This window comes from Sciurus vulgaris (assembly GCF_902686455.1).
Source record: "Sciurus vulgaris genome assembly, chromosome: 2".
Classification (NCBI taxonomy): Eukaryota; Metazoa; Chordata; class Mammalia; order Rodentia; family Sciuridae; genus Sciurus; species Sciurus vulgaris.
The window spans coordinates 200,420,995-200,445,433 of record NC_136462.1 but is presented as its reverse complement, the minus strand read 5'-3'; the positions used below and the strand labels follow the sequence as shown (position 1 = coordinate 200,445,433).

Genomic DNA, 24,439 nt, shown 5'->3' with positions numbered 1-24,439 from the left:
TACAAATTGAAGGGGGAAAAAAAAATCCCTGACTTGATCACTTTCCACTGAAACTGCAGAGCTTTGGGGATAAAGGGGGTGGGGGAGGGGGGGCGCGGTTACCAAAGAGAAAAGGCAAATGATCATCAAGAAAGAGCAACTGGTTTTGAAGAAGTTTTCTAATGAATGCCAGAGGAGAGCAAAACGACATTCTCAAAGAATGAAGGATAACAGCTGTCAACTTCCAATTCTGTCACCAGCAAAACTATCACTGACAAATTTCAAAGTGAAAATACTTGCAGACAGACTAAGATGTAAAAAATTCACTACCCAGGGAGTGCTCTGCACCGGGGGCTGGAAATCTGCCACCCACTAGCCAGACTTATCCAGAGACCACAGTAAGCCAATTGGGATGGGACACGGCCATCCTGTCACATACCTCGGCAATGGCTGCTCTCCAGCAGAAAGGGCAGGGTAGTCACATAGGTGCCAGGTGGCACAAAGTGTCAAAAATGTTGACTGTGCACAAAAGCAGTGAAATGTTTACTCAGTAACACAGTATAGTAAAATACTTTAATATAAGCTAAATATTTACTATTTAGATAAAAATTCACTGATTCCTGCTCTATAGGATTCAGGGTGGATGTGTCTGTCAATCATTCAGCATACATTTGATTAACAGTAAGTGGGGTGGGGGGACGGGCAGCCTGGCAGACACACAGTGAGCCTGCCAGGGGAAGGCTCAGTGCCTGCGGGCACTCTACACCCACCATCTGCTGTGTGAGGCGTGCCTGGAGGCTTGGCCCAGGGGCAGGTCGAGAAACAAAAAACCCTTCCGCAGACCATCAGCCACCCTTTGATTCTCCTCAGATGCAGCCAGGGAGCCAGGTGAGCCCTGCCCACTTCAAGCATTTCCAGGTGGTTCCGGTCACAGGGTCAGCGTAGGGTTCCCCTGTCTCAGCCACAGTCCTGCTCCTCACCCTCTCACTGCTGTCCTCCAGCCATGCCCTGGTTTCCACCTGCCTCTCCTGGCTCTGCTGTGGTCTCCAGGTCTTTCCGCAGCTCTATCTGGGTCTCCTTCCCTCCTGGCTTGGCTTGGCGAGCTCTCCTCCCTGAGAAGTCTTTCCCAGCCCTAGACTGGGTCAGTACCCTCCTTACTGCAAGATAACCCTACTACTGAGCACAGGGTACGTACCAGACACCCTTCTGATCTTGTGTCCGTCTCCATCTCCTTTCCAGTGAACGCACACCTTCAAAACCAGGATGGCCAGAGGGGACATTCGCTATGCCATTCAAATTCGAGTGTGAGGCAGAGAGCCCTTGTTGAGAATACTCCTTCCTGAGAGAAAAAGGAAGTTTGTGGAAGGGGGCATTGGTCTCACAGAGGGCACCCGCGCCCTGCACATGGTATTGGAGGCTGAGCCGATGCCCAGAGCCAAACTCGATCCTGGAGGCGCCTGCCAATCACACAGAGAAGTGGGGATTTATACAGCTTCCCAATGGAGATCGGCTCAAGTAAACATGGAGGAAGAGAGAAAGAGGAAGGCAGAGAGAAGGGGGCTCTGAGCTCACCTTCGCTGAGTGTCTCCCTCTCCCACAGGATTCTTTTTCTCTGCCATGAATTCCTAATACCCCTGCCTCCTCCGTTTATCACCTGTTCTTGTCATTTATGCAGTACTTTGTCCTTGAGTGTCAGAAGGAGGGAGGCACATCTAGCAGAAGGGTGGTTGTGTTCATTTACTCGGCCCCTGACAGCTACTAATTCTTATCATTTCCCTGCACTAAATACCTCCCAGATCTCAGTGATTCTGAGCATTCTGCCAGCAAAGAAAAAGGAAATTGCATGTTCAGGAACAGAAGGACCCAAGTGCATTGATGATGTTCTGAATAGCAGGTAACTTGATTTGCTTGAGCTTTAGGATACTTAAGAAGCCACAGATACGAATTTTGGGATTTGGAGAATTTATGTCTTTTGTGGGGGATGGGGAATCAACTATCCTAATGGTTTCTATAAATCAAAAGTATTTTTATTACGTTGGGGTACTTTCTAAACTCCAACATGTACTTCCATGAGAAATTTCTAGTAAGAACAGGATTGGGGGCAAAACTTGAAGCCGTGGAGACTTGATTTGACCTCTTGAGAAAGCAGTGAAGCAGCCAGGCCAGGATCACAACTGTTGTAAATGAGGAAACAGACTGGGAGTCTCAGTTCCCATGGGAACTGGTGACAAAGCCAGGTCTCTAGACTCCACAACCTACAACCTTTTTTTGCTAAGCTTCCTTGACTGGTCACCTGGGCTGGTGAATGGGATGCAGGCTCAGAAGAACCCCTCTTGGTTCTCTTCTGCTGCCACCATCTTGAAATTCTCCATCCCTTTTGAGCTGGGGCTGCAATTTCTACAGCTGGTCCTGCTCATGATTCTATGGACTGTCCCTCTACTGCTCTACCCAGATGCCAGGGAAGCCCACCACATCTGGGACTCACTCAGGCTGCTTCCACCAGCCTCTGGGACTCCTGGGCTATTGGCCTCCACAGTATCTCAGTGGGCCGGAGTTACCTCACATGAGCACCATGACTCCTGGGTGAGACTCCACATCCTGCTGAATAAATGAGTACCCACGTCTCTCCATTCATCAAAGTCGAAACTCTCTAAAATGAGTTTGATTAAAATAAGAGGTTCTCGGGTTTTCTCAGACTAGATAGTGATCAGAGTACTCAGAACAGTGGATTTCTCCTTGCTCTTGGTCTGGGTCTGTGTCTTAGGCCCATTCCTTCCCCGAGGGTCTTTAAGTCTGGATCCAGAAGCGGAACAGGGAGATGGAGGAAAGGAAGAGAGAGAAAAAAGGGAAAAGGAAGAAACCCCTACTCCTTCCTCAGAGCCCAACCCCGGAGATGTTTTATAATCTCCAAGGCTTAAACATGTTGCCCAGTGTGGTCAATTCCAGCTAATACCCAGGAGCTCTGAGCAAGGATTCACATGCCCCGCTGGCATCCTGCAGGGCCAGAGGAAAAAGCTCTCCTTGCAATGAAGACACAGTGGTGCCTGGGAAGGCGCCAGAGCTCTCCCCAAGTCTGCTTCTTCCTGGTGGCCTCGAATGTTTAATCTTCTGGGGACGGTCCCCAAACCCCGCTCCTCCCTTAATATCCAAGCAGCCCCTCATCTTCTCCATAATTGACTTTAGATGATTTCTACTTTCCCGAACTATAATTCCCTCCCAGCCTCTCTAGAGGTCCATGAAAAGTTGATGTGTAACCATGCATATAACAACAGTGAGGAAAAACCCACAAATCAGAACAAACTTTCAGGTTTTTTATTATGCATTTGACAGTATTTTCTGAGTGTTCACGCCATGAGTGAATTCCTCTCTGAGATACCACCTCGCACCATGCCAGACAGCACATCCACATTTAAAAATGTAATTCAAGCTCTAAGGAATATGAGTTTGGATTCAGAACACAATTTAAAATCTGTATGTGTGCAGTGACTTTACTTTTAACAGATCCCATAAAGAAGCTGAAGTAGAGGATACTTTCCCAATAAATAATCACTTCTCTTAACCTGTACAGAATTCTGCCAGTAAGTTGGTCTCTTCCGCTCACCATAGGTACGCACCTTACTCCTGGAGTAAGGGGTAGACGGATGCGTCCCCGAGTCCTGCGTGCAGACAAGGCCCATGGTCCACCACGCACCCTCTGAAATACCCTGGAGGGTGCCCTCACCACTGCTCCCAAGATGCTCTCCTGGCCCTGTGGCCCAGTGGGGGGTGGCACTCTCCCCACACCCCCCAGTAGATGGCTTGGGGTGGCCGAGCCACAGCCCCACACTCACTGCGAGTGCAGCACCGTGAGGAGGCCCAGCAGCATCGCCGTTCCCTGTCACTGTCAAGCATACAGATAAATAGGAATTTACATGATTTGCAGAGTTTGTGTTCATGGCTTATTTTGAAGCTACTCTCCAAAGAAAGCAATGTTCCTGCTAATACCTGGAGCCGGGGCTGACTCACAGCGAGCCTCTGGCCGACGAGACTGGAGAGCTCCGCTGCGCACAGGCCTGGTGTCTCCGAGGGACACAACGGCCAGTCCACGGACCAGGGATGAGCGCTGTGGAGCCCGGAGTTCAAATCTACCAGATGTCAATTTCTCCTTTCCTTGTCACAAACACCAGAGCTTCTTCCTTTCTTCCTTTCTTCATTTTTTTTCTTCCTTTCTTTCTCGATACGTTTCTTTGATGGGAACCAAGCATGGCTACAAATTTCGGTCTCAGGCTTCAGACTCAAACTACTGTGCACTCGGGCTCGCGTGGGCCCTCACCTCACTGATTTCAGTGTGCAGCCTGCAGAGGCCGACGTGCCCTGGCCACGCCAGCCTTGCACATCTAGGACAAGATGGACATGTGTTTACATTTGCAAAGAGCCTGCCTGGCATCCACTTACTCTCCAAGAGAAATCGTGTCAAAAGCCAGTAAGTGGCTTTCCAGCTTGCCATACCTCTCCAAAAACAATTTCCTGCGTGAAACCGGAGCCGCGGGCGTCTGGGCCTGGGCACATCTGGGATCATTTTACCCATTAGGGGAAGCGGGGTCATTTGGATTGGGGCATTCTTGGAGTAGGGGTGTATTGTTAAGTGGGGACTCTTTGGGTGGGTTTTCTGCCCCAGACAAATTCACCCCTTGTCCTTAAAGAGGTGGGAATGTGACCGTAGAGAGCAGCGGCTCCTTCTGGGAAGATAGCGAGCAGGCGGGGAGGGCAGGGAGGAAGTCCACGCGGAGAGCAGGCATCCAGGGCTGCCGCCTAAGAGCTGCGTCTTCTGTCTGTCCTGGACTTCAACCTATCCTGAGCAAAGGGAACAAAGAAAACAGAAGTGTATTGCAAAAGAGTCATAGCTTTCTCAAGCTGGAAAAGGTGGCTTCCTCTTGCCCCATCTCTAGCTGCTCCCTGACAGGAACCATCCCCCTCACCAGGGCTTCTTGGGAAGGTGTGGAGGGAACAGCACAGCAGGGTGGCAACCAGGAGCCCTCCCCCAGCCTGGGCCCATGGCCTGGTCCCATCTGGACTGATCACCAGCTGAGGTACCACCAACTCGAATTTTGCAAGAATACAGGGACCTTGGCTTAGTATCTGCCCTTCTTCCCCAGGAAAGTTTCTTACAGGGCTCCCTTGCTGGCTGTCCCCAGGACCTTTGCACTTCCTGTTCCACCTGCCCAAAACACAGCTCCCTCACTCATCCCTGTGGCTCACCCCTCACATCCTTCAGGGTTCTGTTCCAAAGTCACCTGGTTGGTGAGCATGCTCCTGTCCACCAATCAGAACTTGCATCCACCCCAACACCTGCTGACTCTGCCCCAACACCTCCTACTGACTCTCCCACCCCCCTTGCACCCACACTCCCTGCTGCATGTGCTTCTTTTCCATCTGTTTTCACCAGCATCCTAGTTTCTTAAAGAAGACCCTCTCCTCGCTCCCCTCACTGTGTCCCCACATCTAGAACAGTGTCCAGCAAGTCTCTGCAGAACGAAGGCATGAGTGAATGAATGACAACTTAACAGGCGGTGATGCTGATCACACCCATCCCCACTGACGCGAGTTCTGGTTCGCAGGGAGGAAGAGAAAAAGAGGACAAAGAACAAAGAGGCCAGGGAGGAACCGAGGGGTCCGACTCACTCTCCTGGAACTTCCCTGCCACCTCAGCCCTCCTCCTTCCTTGCTATTCTTATTATGGATGCTGACAGATCCCTCTCCCAGCAACTGGAAGTGATCTGCCACCAATTTAGAAAGTCTCCTATACACTGAGCATGGCTTAACTTCCCTTGATCAGTCCCTGCAGGAACCGAAGGCACCTCCAGGCTATTATTATGAACATAAATTACCATCCATTGCAGATGTGCAGGCAAGTCATTAATAATGATTTCTGATTGATAGAATGACAAATAAACCTGGTCTGGCTGCGGGAAACCCTCAGGATTTCTCATACAAAAAAAAAAAAAAAAAGACAAGCCAGCTGAAAAATAATAGTAAAACGAACTGGGGACCCTGGAGCTGCTGCCAAGCACGAACTTCACCTTTGTCCAAGATCAGCTGCTGCAAAGGAGACATGCTTCATGGAGGGGGTGGGGGTCGTACTGCTATAGAAGCAGAGACAAGACACGGGCCGGGCAGGTCAGCCTGCTGGATCCCTGAGAAGCAGCTATCTGCTGGCTTTGTCAGGTCTAGAAAAATCTGCACTGGACATCACTGCCCAGGAGCTGGTGCCTAAGACAACTGGGTGGCCGAGGCCCTGGAGGAGGGTGACTGTCCACAGCTTCAGCCTGCTCCACCCCCAGAGCTGACCAACCAAATATCACATCATCTGTGGATGGAGCCCTCCCAAGTTCCGGGTCCCACTGGCTGCCCCCAACACACCCTCTGCTCCACGAAGGGCAGCGCCCCCATCTTCACCTTTGATGCAGGCCTCCACGGGTCCCTCTGGCCCTTTGTTTCTCTTCTTTGTCTGGGTTTTGTGCTGTCCTGGAGTTTCTGCGGGGGAGAGAGCTGGTTTTGAAGGAATCAACTGGCATTTCCAAGTGGCTGGTTTCTTGATGATGATCTCTTCCTGCCAACCAGCAGGAGCACCTTAGCTTGTGCCCCAAGGAGCACATCTCTGGAGGCTGAGCACTCCATGGGCTGATGCCTACCCAGGGACAGCACCCACTCAGCCCTGTTACTGGATGTTCAAAAACTCAGAAAGGGGAAAGGAAGTAGAATCAACGTCAAGCCTGGAGAGCAGATCCTGGGACCTGCCTGCTCTGGCGCCTGCCCTGCCCTGAGCCACACCCCCCTCACTAGCTATGGGCACGGTTGGTGAAGGGCTGCTTTGTGTGCCTGGGTTGAGTCTTGGCCCCACGTGAAGAGAAAGAGTAGCAAAGCCCATGAACAGGAATGCCTGTTTTGTGAACACCTGGGGCAAATCCCGGGTCTGCTCACTCACCCCGTCGGAGTGGATTTTCAAGCTTCTCTAAGAGGATAGAGCAGACCACAGGGCGTCAAACTCAAGGGCCTCCAGAAAACAAACGAGCAACCCAGGCAAATGAATCAATCCTTCACACCCTGCTCGGACAGCGGAGCGGGGAGACCGGAAGTCACGTGGGCCGTTTGTGAGGAAGCAAGAATATGCGTGGGCGGGCGGCCGACTCTTCCATCTTTAATGTTGACAAATCATTCAGATTTGTCTAAAGTGCTGCTCAGGACGGAAGACAGACACCTGGAAACTGGAACAAGCCATGGCCTGAAGGGCACAGTTCTGAAGGGCAGCGAGGGCTGGGGATGCCCACCTCCCGCCCTCCAGGAGCTGAGTTCCCATAGCCTCTGGGCTCAGCACCCTCTTTCTCTGGTCCCAGGACCATGGGCTGAGTTAACCTCCAACTGCCTTCAGGAAGCCCCTGGCTGGCCTCACCCCTCAGTGACCTGTGCCTGGGAATAAGTGGAATCAGAGGGAGTCATACCTGCTGACATCCAGGGCCGATGTGCAGAAGCGTAGGCAGGCCTTGTCATCTCTCCCCACACAAGCACAGCGCAAGTGCGTCCCCACCGAGGGCTGTGAGCTCCCTGGGACCGGCCCCAAGGACCTCTTTCCCCGGGAGCTTCCTCTGTAGTTAGACAGTCCATAGGGCACCGTCCGTCTGCAAAGCACAGAGGAGGGTCAGGAGAGTGTGCCAGGGCCCCCCAGTGTGGAGCATGAGCTGCGGCCTGCTCGTGGGAAACAACAGGGCTGCCCCTGCCCCCAGGAAGGAGGGCCGAGGGGCAGAAAGTCAAGAGGATCAGGGAAAAGGCCAACTGTCCCAGCAGCCCAGCCCCTGGAGCCACGGAGTCAGCATGGACACAGGCATGTGGGGGAGCCTGCAGCCTCACTGGGGGGCTTCAGTCTTTTCCAGACCAACATGCAGGTAACTTCTGCACCCTACCTGTGAAAGCTCAGCCTGGGCCTCCAGTTCCCCAAGGAAGACTGAGAAGTGATTAAGACAGCTGGAGATCCCTGCCTGAAGGCTGCTCTTCTGTGTCTGACCAGAACACTGGGGTTGAGCCACATGTTGGTCCCCATCTGTGCCCTTCACCTGCTGCTGGGCATGGACACCAGCAGCCGTAAGGCCTCCATACCTGTAATGCCCTGGCCTAACCTGTCTGCCCAGGGCCTTCCCTGGAGGCTGAGCTACTGACAGTTTCTCCTGAGTGCTCAGGGGCCTCAAAGGAACAAGAACAGCCTAGTCCCTGAACACTCGTCCCCAGAGAGACCAACATCAGAAGAGTCGCTCCCTGCCCTCTGAGAGGTCTTGACAAGGCAGCTGAGGGTGGAACTGGCCTTGGCAGAGTCTTATTATGAAGCAAAGAATTGTCAACCCCTTTTGCCCACAATTAGCTTTGTGGTGGGCAGCATTCAGAGCAACAAACCTCAAGCCTGGCTCCAGAGCTTGGTGGGGGAAAGTCAAAACATGCACAATTCATCAGAACTACCAGCCTGTGATCCTGGGACCAGCTACTAGGAACTCAAAGAAACAAATGCGGCCAAAGCCTCTTTTCCAACAGTCTTGGTTTTCCTGCCCATCCCCAGAGGGCAGCCAACTTGGTTTCTATGAGCCGGGTGACATCCACCTCAAAGGGTGGCCTGACATCCTCCCTGCAAATAAAAGTAAAGTCAAATTGAATTTCTTTTTATTAAAAATGCATGCCATGGAGGCTTTTTGGATGGGGAGGACAAACAGCAGGGCTACCCCACTGTGACCAGATGCGCAGAGCAGTCCCCTCCCCCCCGCCAGGCTGGAGACCAGAGCAGAGGCATCTAGCAACCCTATTCTTCTGTTCTCACCCCAACTCCTTCCCACCCAAGTTCCTTGAGAAACAGCACAGCAGCAGCTCCCTGCTGACCGAGGCAGCCCAGCTGTGGAGCAGAGGAGGAGGGCAGGGTCCATGCGGAAACATCTGAACTTCTCTCAAAAACGGGAGGGGGGCGGGGACAACAGCGTGGCTTTTGTAGTGAGTCCAGATCTGGTTAAAGGTATGTTTTCCCAGTAACAGGGCCACATTAAATCTCTTGAGTGTTAACATTAAATCCAGTCCCCCATTTCTTGGTGAAAACTGCACACAAGGAATAACAACACTCCCATTTTCCCATCAACAGCGAGACCTGCAATTTTGAAATTGCTGTCAGCTGATTATGCATTTGCGGCTGTAGAGCCACTCGGCTGCAGAACACTCCGAAGTGTTTTAAGTAAGGAAACAAAGCAACACGGTATTTGTTCATGGAGATGTGCTCAGCACTGCCCCAGCAGCCCAGGCCAATCGCTGATAGGCAAACACCATGGCAATTTCAAAGAATGTTTACAGAGAAGCACCGCCCCCTCCCCACATGGCCAAATCTCAGTGGGGCCCACCTGAGTGAACACTTGGAGTTTGGAATCAGTTCAAAATGGAGGCCCACCTCCCATCCATCCACAAACTTACAAGTTTAAAGGCATAGGGATGTGTGCCTGAGCCCTGTTCTGTCCTGACTGTCAGACCCTAGAAGACACCTACACGGATCCTGGAAGTGGGCTTGGGGACGGGGTCTGGAAGAAGGGGTATAAGGCTTTCAGTCCCACAGACTCCTTGAAATGAGATGGGGGACCTGTGACCAAAGGAGGGTCCCAGGTGGTTCTCTAATTCAGAGAGCCAGGTCAGGGGTGTTTCTCACCCAGGTCTAAGAGCCGATTACCAGTTCCTCCAGAAGGAAAGGCAGGTCTTTCACTTCTTTTACACCAGCCAGGGACCTACCACAAGGTCAGGAAATAAAAACTATTGCCTGAGCAACTGAAAGGCAATTGTGGTACAACTGTAGTCTGGCAAGACTGGATTCTTTCCATCTGAATGAGTTCAATGACCATAAACATCATTACAAAGAATCTCCACCATCTGTTAAGTAACCACTGCACACCTAGTGTTATTTTAAGTGTGAAAGTCACACTTGGGTTGTGCCTCCAGGATTTCACATGCTACTGGGGTATGAAAACAAGTAGAGGAAAAATGTCAAGCCAGTATGTACAGGTACACGCAAGGTACACAGAGTGCGGACAGATTCCCTGGTAAGTCCATTATTAAGTTGTAAAGCACTTGGGTGATGATCACTCCACCCTCTCAATAGTTTCCTGATTCACAAAAGGGTTGTTAGGCAAATGAAGTGAGATGCTAGGTGAAAAATGCTTAGTAAAGGCTTAACAGTACATGAAACTTAGTTGCTGTTGCTATTTATTTGGCCTCGGAAATCATGAGTTTCAACAAGCAGGAAAGTTCCATCTACTAGGCCTGCATTTGAGATGTGTGACTAAGCAATAAAGAAGGGTAGTAAGGAACCAGAGGCCACATGGCACAGCAATGCCATTCTGCCACACTCCTTCTGGCAGTGCCGTTCTTCACTACTGCCTGGCTGAAGCACCTGCTTTTCAGTTGGAGAGCCATTTCCTGAACAGAGAGCAGGAAAGGCCTAATGGTGGAACCATGAAGACGAAGTTAAATTGGCTGAGAATCTTGGACCAGCATTTCTACCTAGCTAAGTTAGCCTACTGTTGCAACTGGGTTTGAGAATACAATTCTTTAAAGAGACAGGCAGCTTTTCCATCCATTAGTGCTTCAGGTATAACACAGAGGGAAGCATGCAAAAGGGAAGCAGATGATGAGATGAGAAAACTCCCAGCCCTCAGTGCACCCATGCATTCAGTGTCTAGTGCCCTGTGTGTTTGTGCAACGCTGTCTCTCTGCTTATGTACCTGGAACAGTCATCATTTGATTAGTGGTGGTTTTGGAGTCATTAGTCACGGTGTTCCTCACTTGTCAAGTGTCCCCAAACATTGCATACAAATGCTATTAAATATCAAACTCCCAAAGCTCCCATATTTATTTTTCATCTGTAGCACCACAGGGAAAGCACTTTGTCTCTCCAAGTTTTTAAATAAGCAAACTGACTTTTTCAAAAAAGTCACTTTCCATTTGTAAGCTCTATTTTGTTCTTTCCTAAAGGACTTATTGATCTCCATATTTCTGATCGGGACACTGCCTGCTGTGCCTGCAGTTCACAGAACAGACATGCACAAAGGCTAGGTAGGAGGTAGCAGAGGGGTTTCACCTGCCAAAGTTTAAATCCTTAACAAAGTGTATCCACTGTCATTCCTCTGGAAAAAGCCAATTTCCATTTCTTCCCACTTTCACTAAATGGCATTTAACAAATATCTGCTGAAAGTTTCAATGTGCAGACTGGAGTAGTCCAGGTGAATATCACAACAAACCAGACAGACCAGGGCCCTGTGCACACGCAACCTCTTCCGGTACAGAGCCTAGCAAGCTAGCAGTTTTTCAGCTTCATCCAGTCAAGAAAGTGTGCTGTTAAAACTGGAAATTTCACACAAACATCCCAATCTCCAACTTCTCTTGGATAGCTAGAAACCATGCTGAACTCAGTCCCAGATCCCAACACGGCAGCAAAGGCCTGGAGCCAATGACAAAGCCCCCATTCTGCCCCGTCCCTACCACTGCCAACGGCTTACTCCTGGCCTCCTCCACTCATTTTGTTATGTGTCTAGTCCTCGTGGGTATCTAGGTTTACAAGCTGGGGACTAGTGGTTTGTCCCATAAGGCAAATCAGACAGGTGACAGGACCTATTGACAACATTGGTACCTGATGCTACTTTTCTCTTTATAAATGCAGTTATCACAGTTTTAATTTAAAAAGCCCAAGTTCTGGCAAACCGTCTCTGCAACAGATAGGGCAAGTTCACCGCACGCTTAGAACATAGGTCAGTTCATGATCTATCTCCTTTGGTTCACGTTTTTCCTTCTGAAATGGAAAAGCAAGGTGATAAGGAGACACTGTAGGCAGAAGGCAGGTTCCACTGACTGTCTGGCCCAGAGGAGGAGAAGCAACCGTCTCCCGTGGCAGACGGTCAGGAGACAACTCCAGCTGCCTGGCACAGTGGTCACTGGACACCAACTCCCACCACTCCCTGGAGAAGCAGCTCAGAGACCCTAACATGCTTTCTGACAATGGCTCAATTTCAGATTTTATCAAGGTTCTTCTTTAGAAGCCACTAATCACTAACTGTCCCAAATGCAGTCCTTCTGGGCAAGGAGTGTCCTGTCTCTCACCGTCATTCACCATCTCTGAAACATGAACCAACAGGTTACTGCCAGTGGCTGCATGATCACAGCCCGGCGACCCCAGGCCCCACTTCAGCACGCACCTGGTGCCCACCCACCGTGAGTGCATGATGGTCAGGAAATGCTCAGGTGGTAAAGAAACCACTCTTAAAGACTTACAGTAGGGCTTTTCTACAGTCTGAGGCTAATGTTCTCTCTTAGAGTCCAGTCTCCCACTTTCTTTTGGGGAATTAGCCCTCCTTCATCATGTGAGGTCCCTGAGACTGACCACCAACTTGTCTCACCCCTCCCCCACCAGCACCACCTAAGGACTAGTCAGGTGACTCAAGCTGGGCCAGTCAGGTCCTATCTCCCAAGATTCCCAAATGAAGAGACTCAAGGTCAGATAACACTCAAGTTGCTATTTGCCAGGTGGTTCCATCCAGCCTGATCCATTGGATTGAACTCTTCAAGCCTCTAGTCCTGTCCCAAGACCCCTCCTCCCTGAGCCTGGGGCTTCTTTCTTCCAGCCTGAGGACATCCTATAGCCTTCCATTAAACTCTTTTCATGTGTTATTAGCCAGATGAGGTGTCGGCTGCTTGTGGACACTGAGCTCTAACTGCCCCTGGACCCCACCATCATGAGAAGGCAACTGTGGCCTCTTTGGCCTGCAGAGGATTTTCTTTACTGCAAACAACACACAAAAGGGCCTGTTCAGAGTCAGGATAAGACCCAGTGAACCAGGCTGGCTGGAGCCCTCTCCTTCCAACTGTGCCCACTGTGAGATGTCCAGTTTGGCTCATGCTGTCCTTCAGCAAGCATGCCACCCTCCTCCATCCCAAGATGCTCTGATCCCAGCTCCCAGACACTTGGTGGCCAGCTCAGACATCCTGTCCTCCACTGAGCATACTCCATGCCCCTCATCAAATGCTTATGCCAGGTATTGGGTACCCCTCCAATCTCCAGGAAAGGAAATGGGCCAGGAATCGGGCTCCTCATTGACCTCAGTGCACAAGCAGAAAGCACACACGTGGGCTTGTGCCTCAGAGCAGCACGCTGGCCATCTGCAGCTTGACTTCTACTACAGACACCCTCGTAGCTGGAGGGTGGAAAAGCCAAGGCCAGTGTTCACCCAGCCACCCACAATGGGGACAGTCCTCTCCAGCAGCCTCAGAAGGAGTCAAGGATTCTAGAGTTCTCTGAAATATCAGAAGCTATGAGCTACATGCTGTAGCAACCCCCTCACGCCCCTCAAAAACTGTGAGAATATCCAGGACTTGACTATTTGGGAATTTTAATAGAATCATATACATTTTCAAAGAGACTGTTGAGCACTGGCCCTTAGACTTCAGATCCAGAACTCAAGGCCACTGTTCCTGTGAATGGCTCTACAGTCCTGGCCAACACAATCCCTCCACCCTGGTTACTTAGAGGTCAAGCTCCTTCCAGGAAAACCTCCAGGGTGGGTCAAACACACCTGCTAAATGAAGGAAGGACGTGGGTATAAACTGCCACCATTGCTAGGTCATCCCCTCTCCCAAGAGCGCAGAGTTCTTGGCTGATTGAATGGGTTTCTACCTGTCCACCCTCAGTTGGCCCATTCTGGGAAGTTTTCCTAGCTCCCTGGGAGAGGAGGAACTGTGTGCAGCCCCATGCACATGGCAGTGAACAGAGCAGGCAGCACAGACGGGTGAGCCACAGGGTAAAACCAGAGGCTGCCCTCAGCCAGCAGCACCAGCTCCTATCCAAACTGAAGACTTGCTCTCTGGCAGTCCTGGGTACGCAGGTGACAGGCTGGCCAGGTCCCTGGAGGAGTCTAATTGGAGAATCCAATCACCCTCACTATCACCAGTATCTCCAGGCAGCACAGACATTACAGGAGGGCCTAGACCTTCAGTCCAGTAGGAGAGTGAAAGCATGGCCTGAACCAACTTTTTACACTCTTCTGTGCCAATTACCATATGACTGGGCTCTAAAATAACCCCAAAGCCACAGAATTCATGGTCCTCAGGCTCACTGGAACACCGTCCTTCTGAGCGCAAGCACACACAGAGGAATGTTGGGAGGAGCACCAGGGGCAGAAGGAAAGCTCAAAAAAACACCTGGTTTTGTCTGTGGTATGGCATCTCCTGGAGCAACAGCCCGAAGGAAAAGCAAATTAGAGAATCAAATCCAACAGGCAGAAACAAAACCATCCACGGACTCCTCCAGGCTGGCTGCCCCTCCATCTGCACAATCCAAATGCAGCAACCAGCTGGGCTCGGATTTCTCTCCCCAGGCCCCTGTGACCCTGAGGAGGTCCAGGCTGAATGTGGACACGAGGGCCCCATTGGCCAGCCCAGCTCATTACGACTTTATGCAAAGCTGCAGACAGATGGAGCTCAACATAGCTGCCAGCAGTGGAAACAGGAGGGTTTACAGGGAGCAGGTATTTTTGTAAGGATGGGGTGTTAAAAGAGATCAAAAAAAAAAAAAAAATACGGACACCATCCCATATCTCTCCAGGTACTCGGCAAGAAGCAAGAGCAGCCAGACCGGCAGTGAGCTTCCGGGAAAGTCCATGGCTGGGATAAAAAGTCTTGGTACTCAGACTGGCTTTTGCCACCACAACGGTAGCAAGATATTCTCATCTGCTGTCTAATTGTGTGCAAGGCCATCTTGGCTGCCCACTACCAGCCTCTCTCCCCAAGAAGCCAGGCCGGGATTAGGGCAAAACTCAAGGTCTTGTTATAAATGTGAGATTCTGAAGATTATTCTTTGCAATCATTTTGGTATTTCAGAAATACTGTCCTATACTGTCCTTATTTTCCCAAAGAGGTTTTGGGGCCTCCTGAGAGTTTGTCCTGGAGGGTCCCTTGCTCGCCAATTCTTAAACCTGTGGGAATCAGATTTATAAAACTCCAGAAAAGGTTACAAAGGCCCCTGTTTCTCAATTACTTGCTTCTGACTTCCGGCAAGCTATGCCACACAACCCCAGGCTGTGAGGCAAAATCCCCTCTGTCCACCTGAGAGTCACCTCTGTCTCTGCATGATTCTCACTGACTCATGAAGCAAATCTGTTCTGGTTTTTAACTTAATGGGCTGGGTGCCGGCTGCCATGTTCCAGAGTCACTGTGTGTCAGGGCCTCCCACTAAGTTGCCTGAGAGGAACATAAAAGAAATCCTCCAATCTAGAGAGCCGCCAAGTTCTTCAGAAGTTCTTGGCTTCAAGTCACCAAGCAAGGGCAGTGGAGGGCATAACCAGACACCTCCTCCTGCCTGTCTGCTCCTGGGATACTTGGCAAGTGGTTGGGATCTAAGAAGCACCCCAAACTACGTCCGGCCAAGCATTTCCTCCACACCGTGGCCTTCGTCCACGGCACTCAGCCATCCTCTGTATTTATTTTCCTTCTAAGTACAACTGACTCCTATCCCAGAAGGGGCAAAAATGCGGGCTCAGGTATGCGTGTGCACGTGGGCATCTGGGTGGGTGCGTCTGCTTCTCATCTTCAGGGACTCTCCGATTCCACCAAAATGTGATGGAATGAGAACTAGTCGCTTCCTCACAGGAAGCAGAGCCGCTGCATGCCCTGTCTGCTGGAGTCTGAGATGGGCCAGATGTGCTGAGACTCTGCAGGTCCACGCAGAAGGGAGAGCTGGATCCTGAAGCCAGTTGGTTCCAGCCACCGCTGTGGAGCCTCCGTTAGGAAAGCATTGTTGGCCTCCCGCTCCCTTTGTTTTAAATTCTTGCAGGAATAAGCCACACCAGGGACTTTCATCTGCCTTCAGATTTAAGGCCAAGTTCCTAACTGCAACATCCCTTTCATCTAGCAGAAATCCAAACGCTCTCGCAGGGTCACGCAGGGTCACGCAGGGTCACCACCTCTTCCTACCCAGCTCTCTTGCTTCAATGCAAACTGCCTTCCAGTCTCAAGTGGGGGTCAGCCGCATTCCAGTCAAGCCTGTCTCTGCTCTTACACATCTCATGCCCACTCCGGGGCTTTCGATCCGTGGGAATCCAACAGAGAGGTCACTGTGTGAGCTCTGACCTTTCCAACAAACTCTGAAGTTTAGCCCCAAGCCCTCATCTCTTAAAGCACCTTGCCATCAAATGTTCTAAGAACTATGCTACTTGAACTCAAAACCAAGATCCAAAAGGGTGCTCTGTTTCCAAGGAGGAGACAGACACAGTCACAGGAGAATGAACAAGTCCACAAAGTCCTGAGCAGGGCAGAAGCACCATCAGCCGGGCCCCTGGGCTCCTCGGCACAGCAGGGCAGCGGGACAACACCATCTTCCAAAGCGCAACGCGGAATCCTTTCTCATGAACCTCTGTTCACGGCACTTCCTGGAGCACCTCCCAGTGACGCCTTGTCTGCGGTTCCCACTTCAGACAACGATGGACAAGTGGGGACATAGGGTCCTGGGCCCCATGGGGTCCTCAGCTACAAATCACAGCCTCATATTTACTCTGCGAGGCTCAGCCCATGTGCGAAGGAGAACAGTCCTCCCAAAGATGTCCCCACAGGAGTGTAAACAGAGAAGACTATGCAGGTCGCTCCCACTGCCTGGATGCACATCCTGGAATTACCCATGTCACTCCCCCGCACCTCCTGGATTTGGCAGAGGGTGCCTGGGCCAGTAACCTCAGGGAACACCATGTCCCCTTCTTCAAACTTCCAATTATTTACCAAGGCCAGAGGGAAGCAGTGGGAAGTCAGACAGGAGGGACAGGACTAATCCCATCCTGCCTGGAACCACCTTCGGCCTCAGGTGCCTTTATCAAGCTGCTTATCAGCAGCAGAGGCAGCCAGGTGTCCCTCTCCAGGGTCTGCAAGCCATAAGCTAATGGAATGCCACTCGACTGTGCACCAGGCCCCAGAGTAGGCCGGAGGACTGTGGCGACAGTGTGCAGGGTTGCTCTGGGGTGCTCCAGGAGGACTGGGTTGGACGGCCCTCCGAGGCCAGCTTCGCGGCACTTGAGAGAGAATGTTCTGCTCATTGGCACCCTCCAAGTGCAGAACAGGATGGGCAGGAGGACTGGCTGCATCCAGAGGGCCACTGCCAGCTGGGGTTGTGCTGGATTGTCATGGTCAGCGTCTTCCATACCCTGAGTGCTGACCAGATTGAAAGCATCATGCTGACCACTCCCTGGGCACTTTCGAGTGTCACCTGCACCTCTTCACTTGTAGGGGACCACCAATTCCCCCGCTGCAGAGGCAGGGAGACTGCGGCTCCTAAGTGTCAGACCCACGACCCCCCACCAGACCTGAAACCAGAGTCTGGGCTCTGAGCCTTGTCTGCACCCGTGGCTGAAGTCTGGATGACAGAAGACTGTGTCTTTGGTCCATCATTGGTCCCAGTCCAGTGCCACCCTGACAAGGCACTCTATGAAAACATGCTGCATGCATGGATGAGGAGGTCACTTAGGACGAGCCCAGGCTGAGAAAGGTACACAGGAGCCATGGAGGTCAGAGCTCAGAGCCAGACTGCCAGCCTCAGGGCTGTGTAGCACTGGCCAAGGGACTCAGCCCCCTGCAAACTGGGCAGGACACCAGCCCACTGCCAAGGGATTGTCTTGCAGATGGCTTGAGAGATGTGTACTCAACATCCACATCACCACTGTTACCAGGATCAGATCATTCAAGACACTGCCAAAACTGTCATGGCCACTCTGTCCCTCTGCTTCAAAGAGCTGTATCTCCTGCAGGGATCCTACCAGGCCTGGCACACAGGACAGGATGACTTTTTGTTTTTAATATTTTTAGTTGCAGATGGACACAATACCCTTATTTTGTTTATTTAGTTATTTTAATGTAGTGCTGGGAATTGAAAGCAGTGCCTTATGCATGCTAGACAAGTGCTCTACCCCAGGGTGACTTTCATTGGGATCTAATATGCAGAATAATGGGGTCCCAGATCCAACCACTCCACTGGGGTGTAAAATCTGTAACATCTTTTCTTCAAAATGTGTTTAAATGTCTTTTTCGGATAACACAGGAGTCAAGGCCAGAATTTGTGGTGAAGTTGCCTTTTTGTGGTAGAATACATAAAACTGTAACTTTAACTGTTTAGTTAATTACTACTGTTATTATTTTGTTCTTTACTTCTTTGGGGAGAAAACAATGCAAAACAAATGTCACTCTTGCAAAACTGGAAAATGTTGCATGCTTCAGAGCAGTTGGGACAGCCAGGCTAGATATCCTATAGGAAATGGCCAGGCCAAGGAACTCAAGGAGACCAGAGGGTCACTGTCCTATAGCTGGACTGGTGTCTGCACCTTACAGAGGAGACACAGAGTTGATGGCGCCTCCCACCCCAAGGCCACAATCACAGCCAGGTCTCAAGGGTAGAGCTCCTGAATGAGAGTCAGCCCTACAAAGGAGACTGTAGATCCAGGGTCCTACTGAAGTCGTGATTTTGAACATCCTTCTTTCACAAATGCATTCCTATTTGCCAACCAGGTGGCTCTGATTTTTGTTGGGAAAACATGGTCCCCAACACAGCTTCACCGTGCCACCCTCATGTTATAACCAAAGATAACCTCAGGGAGGGACCTGGATGGTCCTTCAGGGCACACAGCAGGTTCTTTGTTGGGTACTCTGAACCTCAGTCATCATTTGATTGACTGGCTTTCACCCTTTAGGGGCCCCAAGGGGCTAGGTGCTGTAGTCATGGTTAAGATCTATGTCCCCATGATGGTTAATTTTATGTGTCAACTTGACTGGGCTATGGTGCCCAATGGTTTGGTGGTTAAACACCAATCAAGATGTTACTGTGAATGTCTTTTTCTTTCTTTCTTTCTTTCTTTCTTTCTTTCTTTCTTTCTTTCTTTTTTTTTTTTTTTTTTTTTTTTTTTTTATTTTTTTTTTGGTATCAGGGATTGCACCCTGGGGTGCTTAATCACTGAGCCGCATCCCCAGCCCTTTTTTTATATTTTCTTTTGGGACCGGGTCTCACCAAGTTGCTCAGTTGCTGAGGCTGGCTTTGAACTTGTGCTCTCCTATCTTAGCCTCCAGAGCTGCTGGAATTATAGGTGTGCACCACCATGGCCGGCAGGCGAAGTTTTTTTTTCAAACATCATAAACACTAAACTCAGTAGACTGAGCAAAGTAGATCACCCTCCGCCACATGGGTGAGCCTCATTCAATCAGTCGAAGGCCTTCAAAGCAAAGATTGAGGGCCCCTGAAGAGTGACTTCTGCCTCCAGGTTGCTTTTGGTCCCAACCCCACTCCATTGGCTCCTGCTAGAATTTCCAGCTTCTGGTCTGTGGAATTCAGACATGCTGGTCTCATGTTCACATAAGCCAATCTTCTGTCTCTGTGTGTGTACGTGCACACACAGGTCTTGCTGGTTCTTTCTGGAGGACTTGCCTAACACAGTCCTGAGCTCCCTGGCAAGATGCGTTCCAAGCACACTCCTAAGGACAGAAGCATACACTAAGCACATGGTCTTGCTCACTGCCTCTGCCTGTATCACCTTATTCTTCACAAATGCTCCATGACAATAAGATGGCATGTGTTTTTCTCAAATTTTGGTTTTTGGTTTTATTTTTGTAGGGAGTTGGGGTCCCTAACATGGCCAAGGAAAGTCTTATAAAAACGACACTGTCCCCATTGCTTAGCTGTGATCTCAGCCACCTCTGCAGGGCCACAAAGTGCAGTTGCCAAGGGTCAAAATTTCTTCCTCTTTGGGGCCATGGTGGTTGGGGAGAATATGTTGGAAGTTATGGGAAACGCGTCCCAGAAAAACACACCTTCCCACACATATCTGAGCGACTGGCAGGCTTTCAGAAGAGAGCCACACGCCCTGGACAGGGAATGCTCACCAGGGAAGACAGTGCTGCACACCAGAACCAGTGGCAGCCCTAGCAGCAAGGACGCCGTGCGCAGGGCTGGACCCACGTCAGCCAGCATGAATTGAGTCCCCCTGCAGGCTGAGAGCTGATGGAAAGCGCTGACCACACCAAGGCTGCGGCAGGAAATAGGAGAACCAGGGGGCTCACTTGGCTCTTTTGTCTGTAAGATTTTTAGGAATCTCTTCAGGCCAGCTGAGAGTTGACTCTCCACGGGGAGATGCAGAATGGGCCTTGGTGGTGATTCTCAACTCACTGCTGCCAGGTCCACACAAACGTCCTCCAAAGACACAGCAGGCTCTGTCCCACACAATCCAAGGGGTAGGCGCCAGGGCCCCGAAGGCAAAGACACCCAACCTTTGAGGCTCTCGGTTAGAGGCCCAAGGATGGAGGCTCCTCCCAGTCCCAGAGCAGCTGCAGGGATGCAGGCCACATCCTGGCAGAGGAGTCTAGAGGGCCAGACCAGGATGTCTGCTGGGCGAGGGGCACGGGCACCCTGGAGAGGCAGGGCTGGGACGGCAGCTCTGGGAGAGACCCCATTGCGTGCAGGCCCCCACCTTCAGCACCTTGCAGTGATCTTTCAGATCCTTCTACTTCCCCAGAGGCCAATGTCCCCCCATCACCGGAGCCCATTTTCTCAAACTGCAGTCTTGACTAAGATACAGCTAATGGACCTGTGTACACATCAACAGAGTTTCAAGGAGGTAGGGGGGGAAGGAAGAAGCAAAAAAGAAAAGGCAGGAGGAGGAAGGCCTGCAGAAAAAGCTTCCCTACGACATTTCGTTTTGTCTAATTTCAAAGCGCTCATGTCTGGCTACTGTCATTTTTGTTCCCTGGACAGCTCACGGACACTGGGACGCTGGCTTTAACCCTTCTCTCCCGATGTTTAGAATGAATCAGAGGAAGGCAAGGGGGAAGAGGTAAATCAAACTTTGGGAGAAGGTTATCAAATTGGCTGTCCTGAGAAAAGTCAAGGATCCACGGCTGGTTTCAGGCTACACAAGGCCACTCAAAATTCTGGGACAGGATTTCAAACAGCAGTAGGTGTTGGTAGAGCCCCTCACACGTGTGTCAAGGAATCGGGTTTGGAGGACGGGAGAGAACTGGGGGCTCTCCCCTGCTCCGCCCCTCTCTCTCCGTTGACTTTCTTCTTTTTCCTTCTAGATTTATAGCTTGGGATTCCAGTCAAACCAGGACTCAGGCCCACCACCAACTACCAGTGCTTTTGATTCTGGTTGGACCACGACGCCAGTCAGATCAGAATCAGAAAAGACAAGTGTCAGGGTGACGACAGAGGCTAGAAGGAAAGGAGACCCCGGCACTGTCTGAAGATAGAAGGTGATCGATGACAGCCCGACACACATCACTGTTATCCTCCCATCTCCCTGTTGTGGGCTCAGGGAGCCTCAGCAGACACAGCTGGACAAGAGAGCCATGCTGTCAGCCGCATCAGCTCATCAGCCACCGTACCTACGGGAACCAGAATCAGAGGTGAGTGTGCACCCCTTGACCCGAGAGGACGAGGAATTCTGTGAGAACCACAGCAGCACCTCAGCACAGGTGGGCCCTTCTGAGCTCCGGTCGTGCCAGCAGCCAGGTAGCTCGCTAGTGGAGCCAGCCCTATCTGGTGTAGTGGGGTGCTTCTCAGACCTACCTGGATATGCTTAGAAGTCTTGCTACCTGGCTGAATGCCACCGGAACACTCAAGGTTACCCACACTTGCACTCCATCCTTGAGGCGTCCGGGTGGGTAAGTGAGCCCCTCAAAACACCACCCAGAGGGCACCAAGGCTGGCTTGGGAACAAAGGAAATCATGAGGGACAGGAATGAAGATGCCTCCAAACTTAGTGCAAAGCCATCTTTGCAGCCAAGGGTCTGTGTTTACAACCAAGTCCAGGTTCTCAGCAATCCCCAGCAGGGTGCAAGTAGGACCCCGGAGGTCCCCAGAACACCGGGGGAATGGGCCTTAGCAGCATCTAGTCCAGGGTCCAGTTTCTACAGATTTGGAGAGCCATATCCAGGAGGTGGTGACCAGAGCAAAGTCAGGTTCAAGCCCCCTCTATTGTTTGCATGATGTTGTCTATAGCAGGGGCTCCCCAAAGCCTGTGTTCAGTGAGAGAATGGGGGGAAATCAAATCCTCCCCTATCCCGGGGGAGGCTGGACCTCCCTGAGGGGTGGTCCCACCTCAGCAAGGTGCTGCTGGGGGCTAGCTAAAAGGGTTCTTAAGGACTGAGGAGAAGAGGCCCAGATGGACAGGAGGTGGCCAGCAGTCAGCAGTCCAGCCTCCACCGGCCTCAGCATCCAGGAGGGCAAGGAGTAGAGGAACCCATTCCGCCTGGAAGGGCAATTCTGCCAGGCTCCGAACTGTCAATTCCTTGGAGCTCAGTGGGTGCAGGAGCAGGGACAGCTCCCTTAACCTCTGGGGCAGGAAATAAAATTTCAGGGATTTATTTCTTTGGCTCAGAAAAGAGGCTCAGAGAGACTTCTCAGGTATCTAATCCCCCTGGCTCACTCATTTCCCTGGGAGACAGACTGGCCTTCTATAGGATCACAAACCCAGGATTAGGTTTCTCCCGGCCAGCCCTCAGAAAGGATGTGGTTCAGTCCTCTGACCTGCAGACAGGGGCTGCTGGGGACCTCAGCAGGCGCTTAAGGCTGTGCTAGAACAGCCTCTGGGCCCTGGCTATGGTCGGACAAGGTCCTCCTGGAAATGTGCAATGTGTGCTGAGCCAGGGCTGTGCTCCCCCAACTCAGGGCAACTCACTCAGGAGTGTTGATCCAGATGATGTCCAGGTGGCAATAGTAGACACACTCCTTGTCCTTGTAGGTGAAGCATGTGCAGCGCCGGGAGCGGTGGTGCACAGAGACCCCCTCTGCCTGCTCTCCAGACCAAGCAGGCCCCTGCTTCTGCCCAGGACTTCCAGGACTTGTCCCTTCACTGGGCTCAGCCACATTCTCTTCACAGTCCCCCTCAGATCTGGTTGCAGGGGGAGCCTGGGGCACACTGGTCCTGCCAGAGCCCCCAGGCTGGAGGCAAGGAGTGAATCCTGCGGAAGGCAGATTGAGGGGCTCCTGAGCTGCAGGTACAGAGGCTAGTTACATTTTCTGTGGTGTCCGTGCTACACCAAACGTTCTGAAAAGTTTGCAAAGCTACACGCACAGTTTCTGAAAAGTTTGCAAGTTATGTGCATGCTTCATGAAAAGCTTGCAAGCTATTTTCACTCTGCAAAATCTGCAAGTTATTTTCACTGGTTGAAAACTTGCACGCATTTTTGCACGTTCTGAAAACTTCGCAAACATTTTGTTACAGTCTCTGATTAGTTTGCAAACTTTATGAAAAGTTCCCCACTTCATGAAAAATTGACCAATTCACCCCGAGTTGCAACCCCCAGAGCCTGTGGGGTAGTCCTTGCGTTCCTCTTCTGCCCTCCAGCCTGCTCCCAGGCACCTCCCAGGGATGCAGCTAGCTCTCTGCAACACAGAACCCCCTACCCCCGCCCCCTGCTCCTTTTGTGTGTGCTCGCGCCAGGAGAGGCGCGCCGCCCCGCCTGCTTACCTGCAGCTGAGGTCACTGTGAGCCCGAAAAGGAGCCACAGCCCGGGCTCCATGAACCCCATCAGGTACCGGAGCACCTTGCCTGGAGGAGGGCCGCCTGAGGCCTAGAAAGGGGACTGGGGCCGGCGGGCACCTCTTCCAAGTCGGGCGGATCACTGTCTGCGTCCCAGGCTCGGGCCAGCAGTTGGCTGCGGCGGTCACGAACTTTCAGAGCGCGCTGCCCATCCCTGCGCAGGGCTGGCCGCTGTGGGCTCGGGCTTTTCTGGCTCCCGCACCACCCCTTTCGCCTCCCCGCCCCCCGGAGGGGGCTGGAGCTGCGGCGCGGGGCCTTTGAACCCGGGGCGCACCGGGGGTCTCCTAGCAGGCACTGGGGGACTCTGCTTGGAGCGCAGCGGCCCCAGCGCACCCTAATCAGAGAGGGGCGGGGGCGGCGCGCGATCCTGTGGGTGGGGTGGGCTGGGCCGGGGGCCGGGACAGCTGCCGGAAGGCCACGCGCCCGCGCGCATACATTCACACTCGCCCTCCCCGCCCGCCTGCTGTCCCGAGACCCGCAGCCCCCGGCCCCAAGAGCAATAAGGGGATAAAAAGGCTGCGCATAAAGGCTGTTATCTTTTATCTCAGGGTCTAAGGGAAACATTTCTCAATGTTCACCTAATGACTCCCTACCCTTGCACAGGGGTGGCCTTGCCAAGGGGCTGGGCGTACTTTACACTCGTGACTCATGTGCACCGAGTCACCACAGCAGGCTCCCTACCTCGGCAGTTCAGAGCGGTAGGTGCGGCCTGGTTCAGGAGCAAAGTCACAACACTCCAGGTTAGTTAGCGGTCCTAGGGAGCCCCACTCCTCACAGCCCCCACGCAGTGGGGGGCTTCAGTGAGCTGCAGGTTCCTCCCCACCCGTCATGCTCGCCCAGCATGGGTGGCCCAGAGAAGCCCC

General features: G+C 51.9%; 1 protein-coding gene across 2 annotated transcripts; it reads right to left on the bottom strand.

Moving 5' to 3' along the window:
- Positions 1 to 3,269: 3,269 nt before the first annotated feature.
- EDN3 (endothelin 3) lies at positions 3,270 to 24,097 on the bottom strand. 2 transcript variants are annotated; one of them, XM_079127057.1, is made up of 5 exons: positions 23,505 to 24,097; positions 22,713 to 22,995; positions 7,458 to 7,634; positions 6,415 to 6,492; positions 3,270 to 4,807 (listed from the first exon to the last, which is right to left on the bottom strand). In XM_079127057.1, exons 1-5 carry the CDS (start codon positions 23,563 to 23,565, stop codon positions 4,771 to 4,773), a joined length of 636 nt encoding a protein of 211 aa, XP_078983183.1. In that variant the 5' UTR covers positions 23,566 to 24,097; the 3' UTR covers positions 3,270 to 4,770. The 2 variants fall into 2 exon arrangements, with proteins under 2 accessions (XP_078983183.1, XP_078983184.1); XM_079127058.1 differs by having other exon boundaries at positions 3,270 to 4,812; positions 23,505 to 24,091.
- Positions 24,098 to 24,439: the final 342 nt, after the last annotated feature.

Coding starts and splice junctions, on each gene's coding strand:
- EDN3 (XM_079127057.1), bottom strand. CDS start 23,565: ATGGGGTTCATGGAGCCCGGGCTGTGGCTCCTTTTCGGGCTCACAGTG. Junction 7,635..22,712: donor ATCTGGATCAACACTCCTGA/GTGAGTTGCCCT, acceptor TGTGCTTTGCAG/ACGGACGGTGCCCTATGGAC. Junction 4,808..6,414: donor CGTGGAGGCCTGCATCAAAG/GTGAAGATGGGG, acceptor TGCTCAGGATAG/GTTGAAGTCCAGGACAGACA.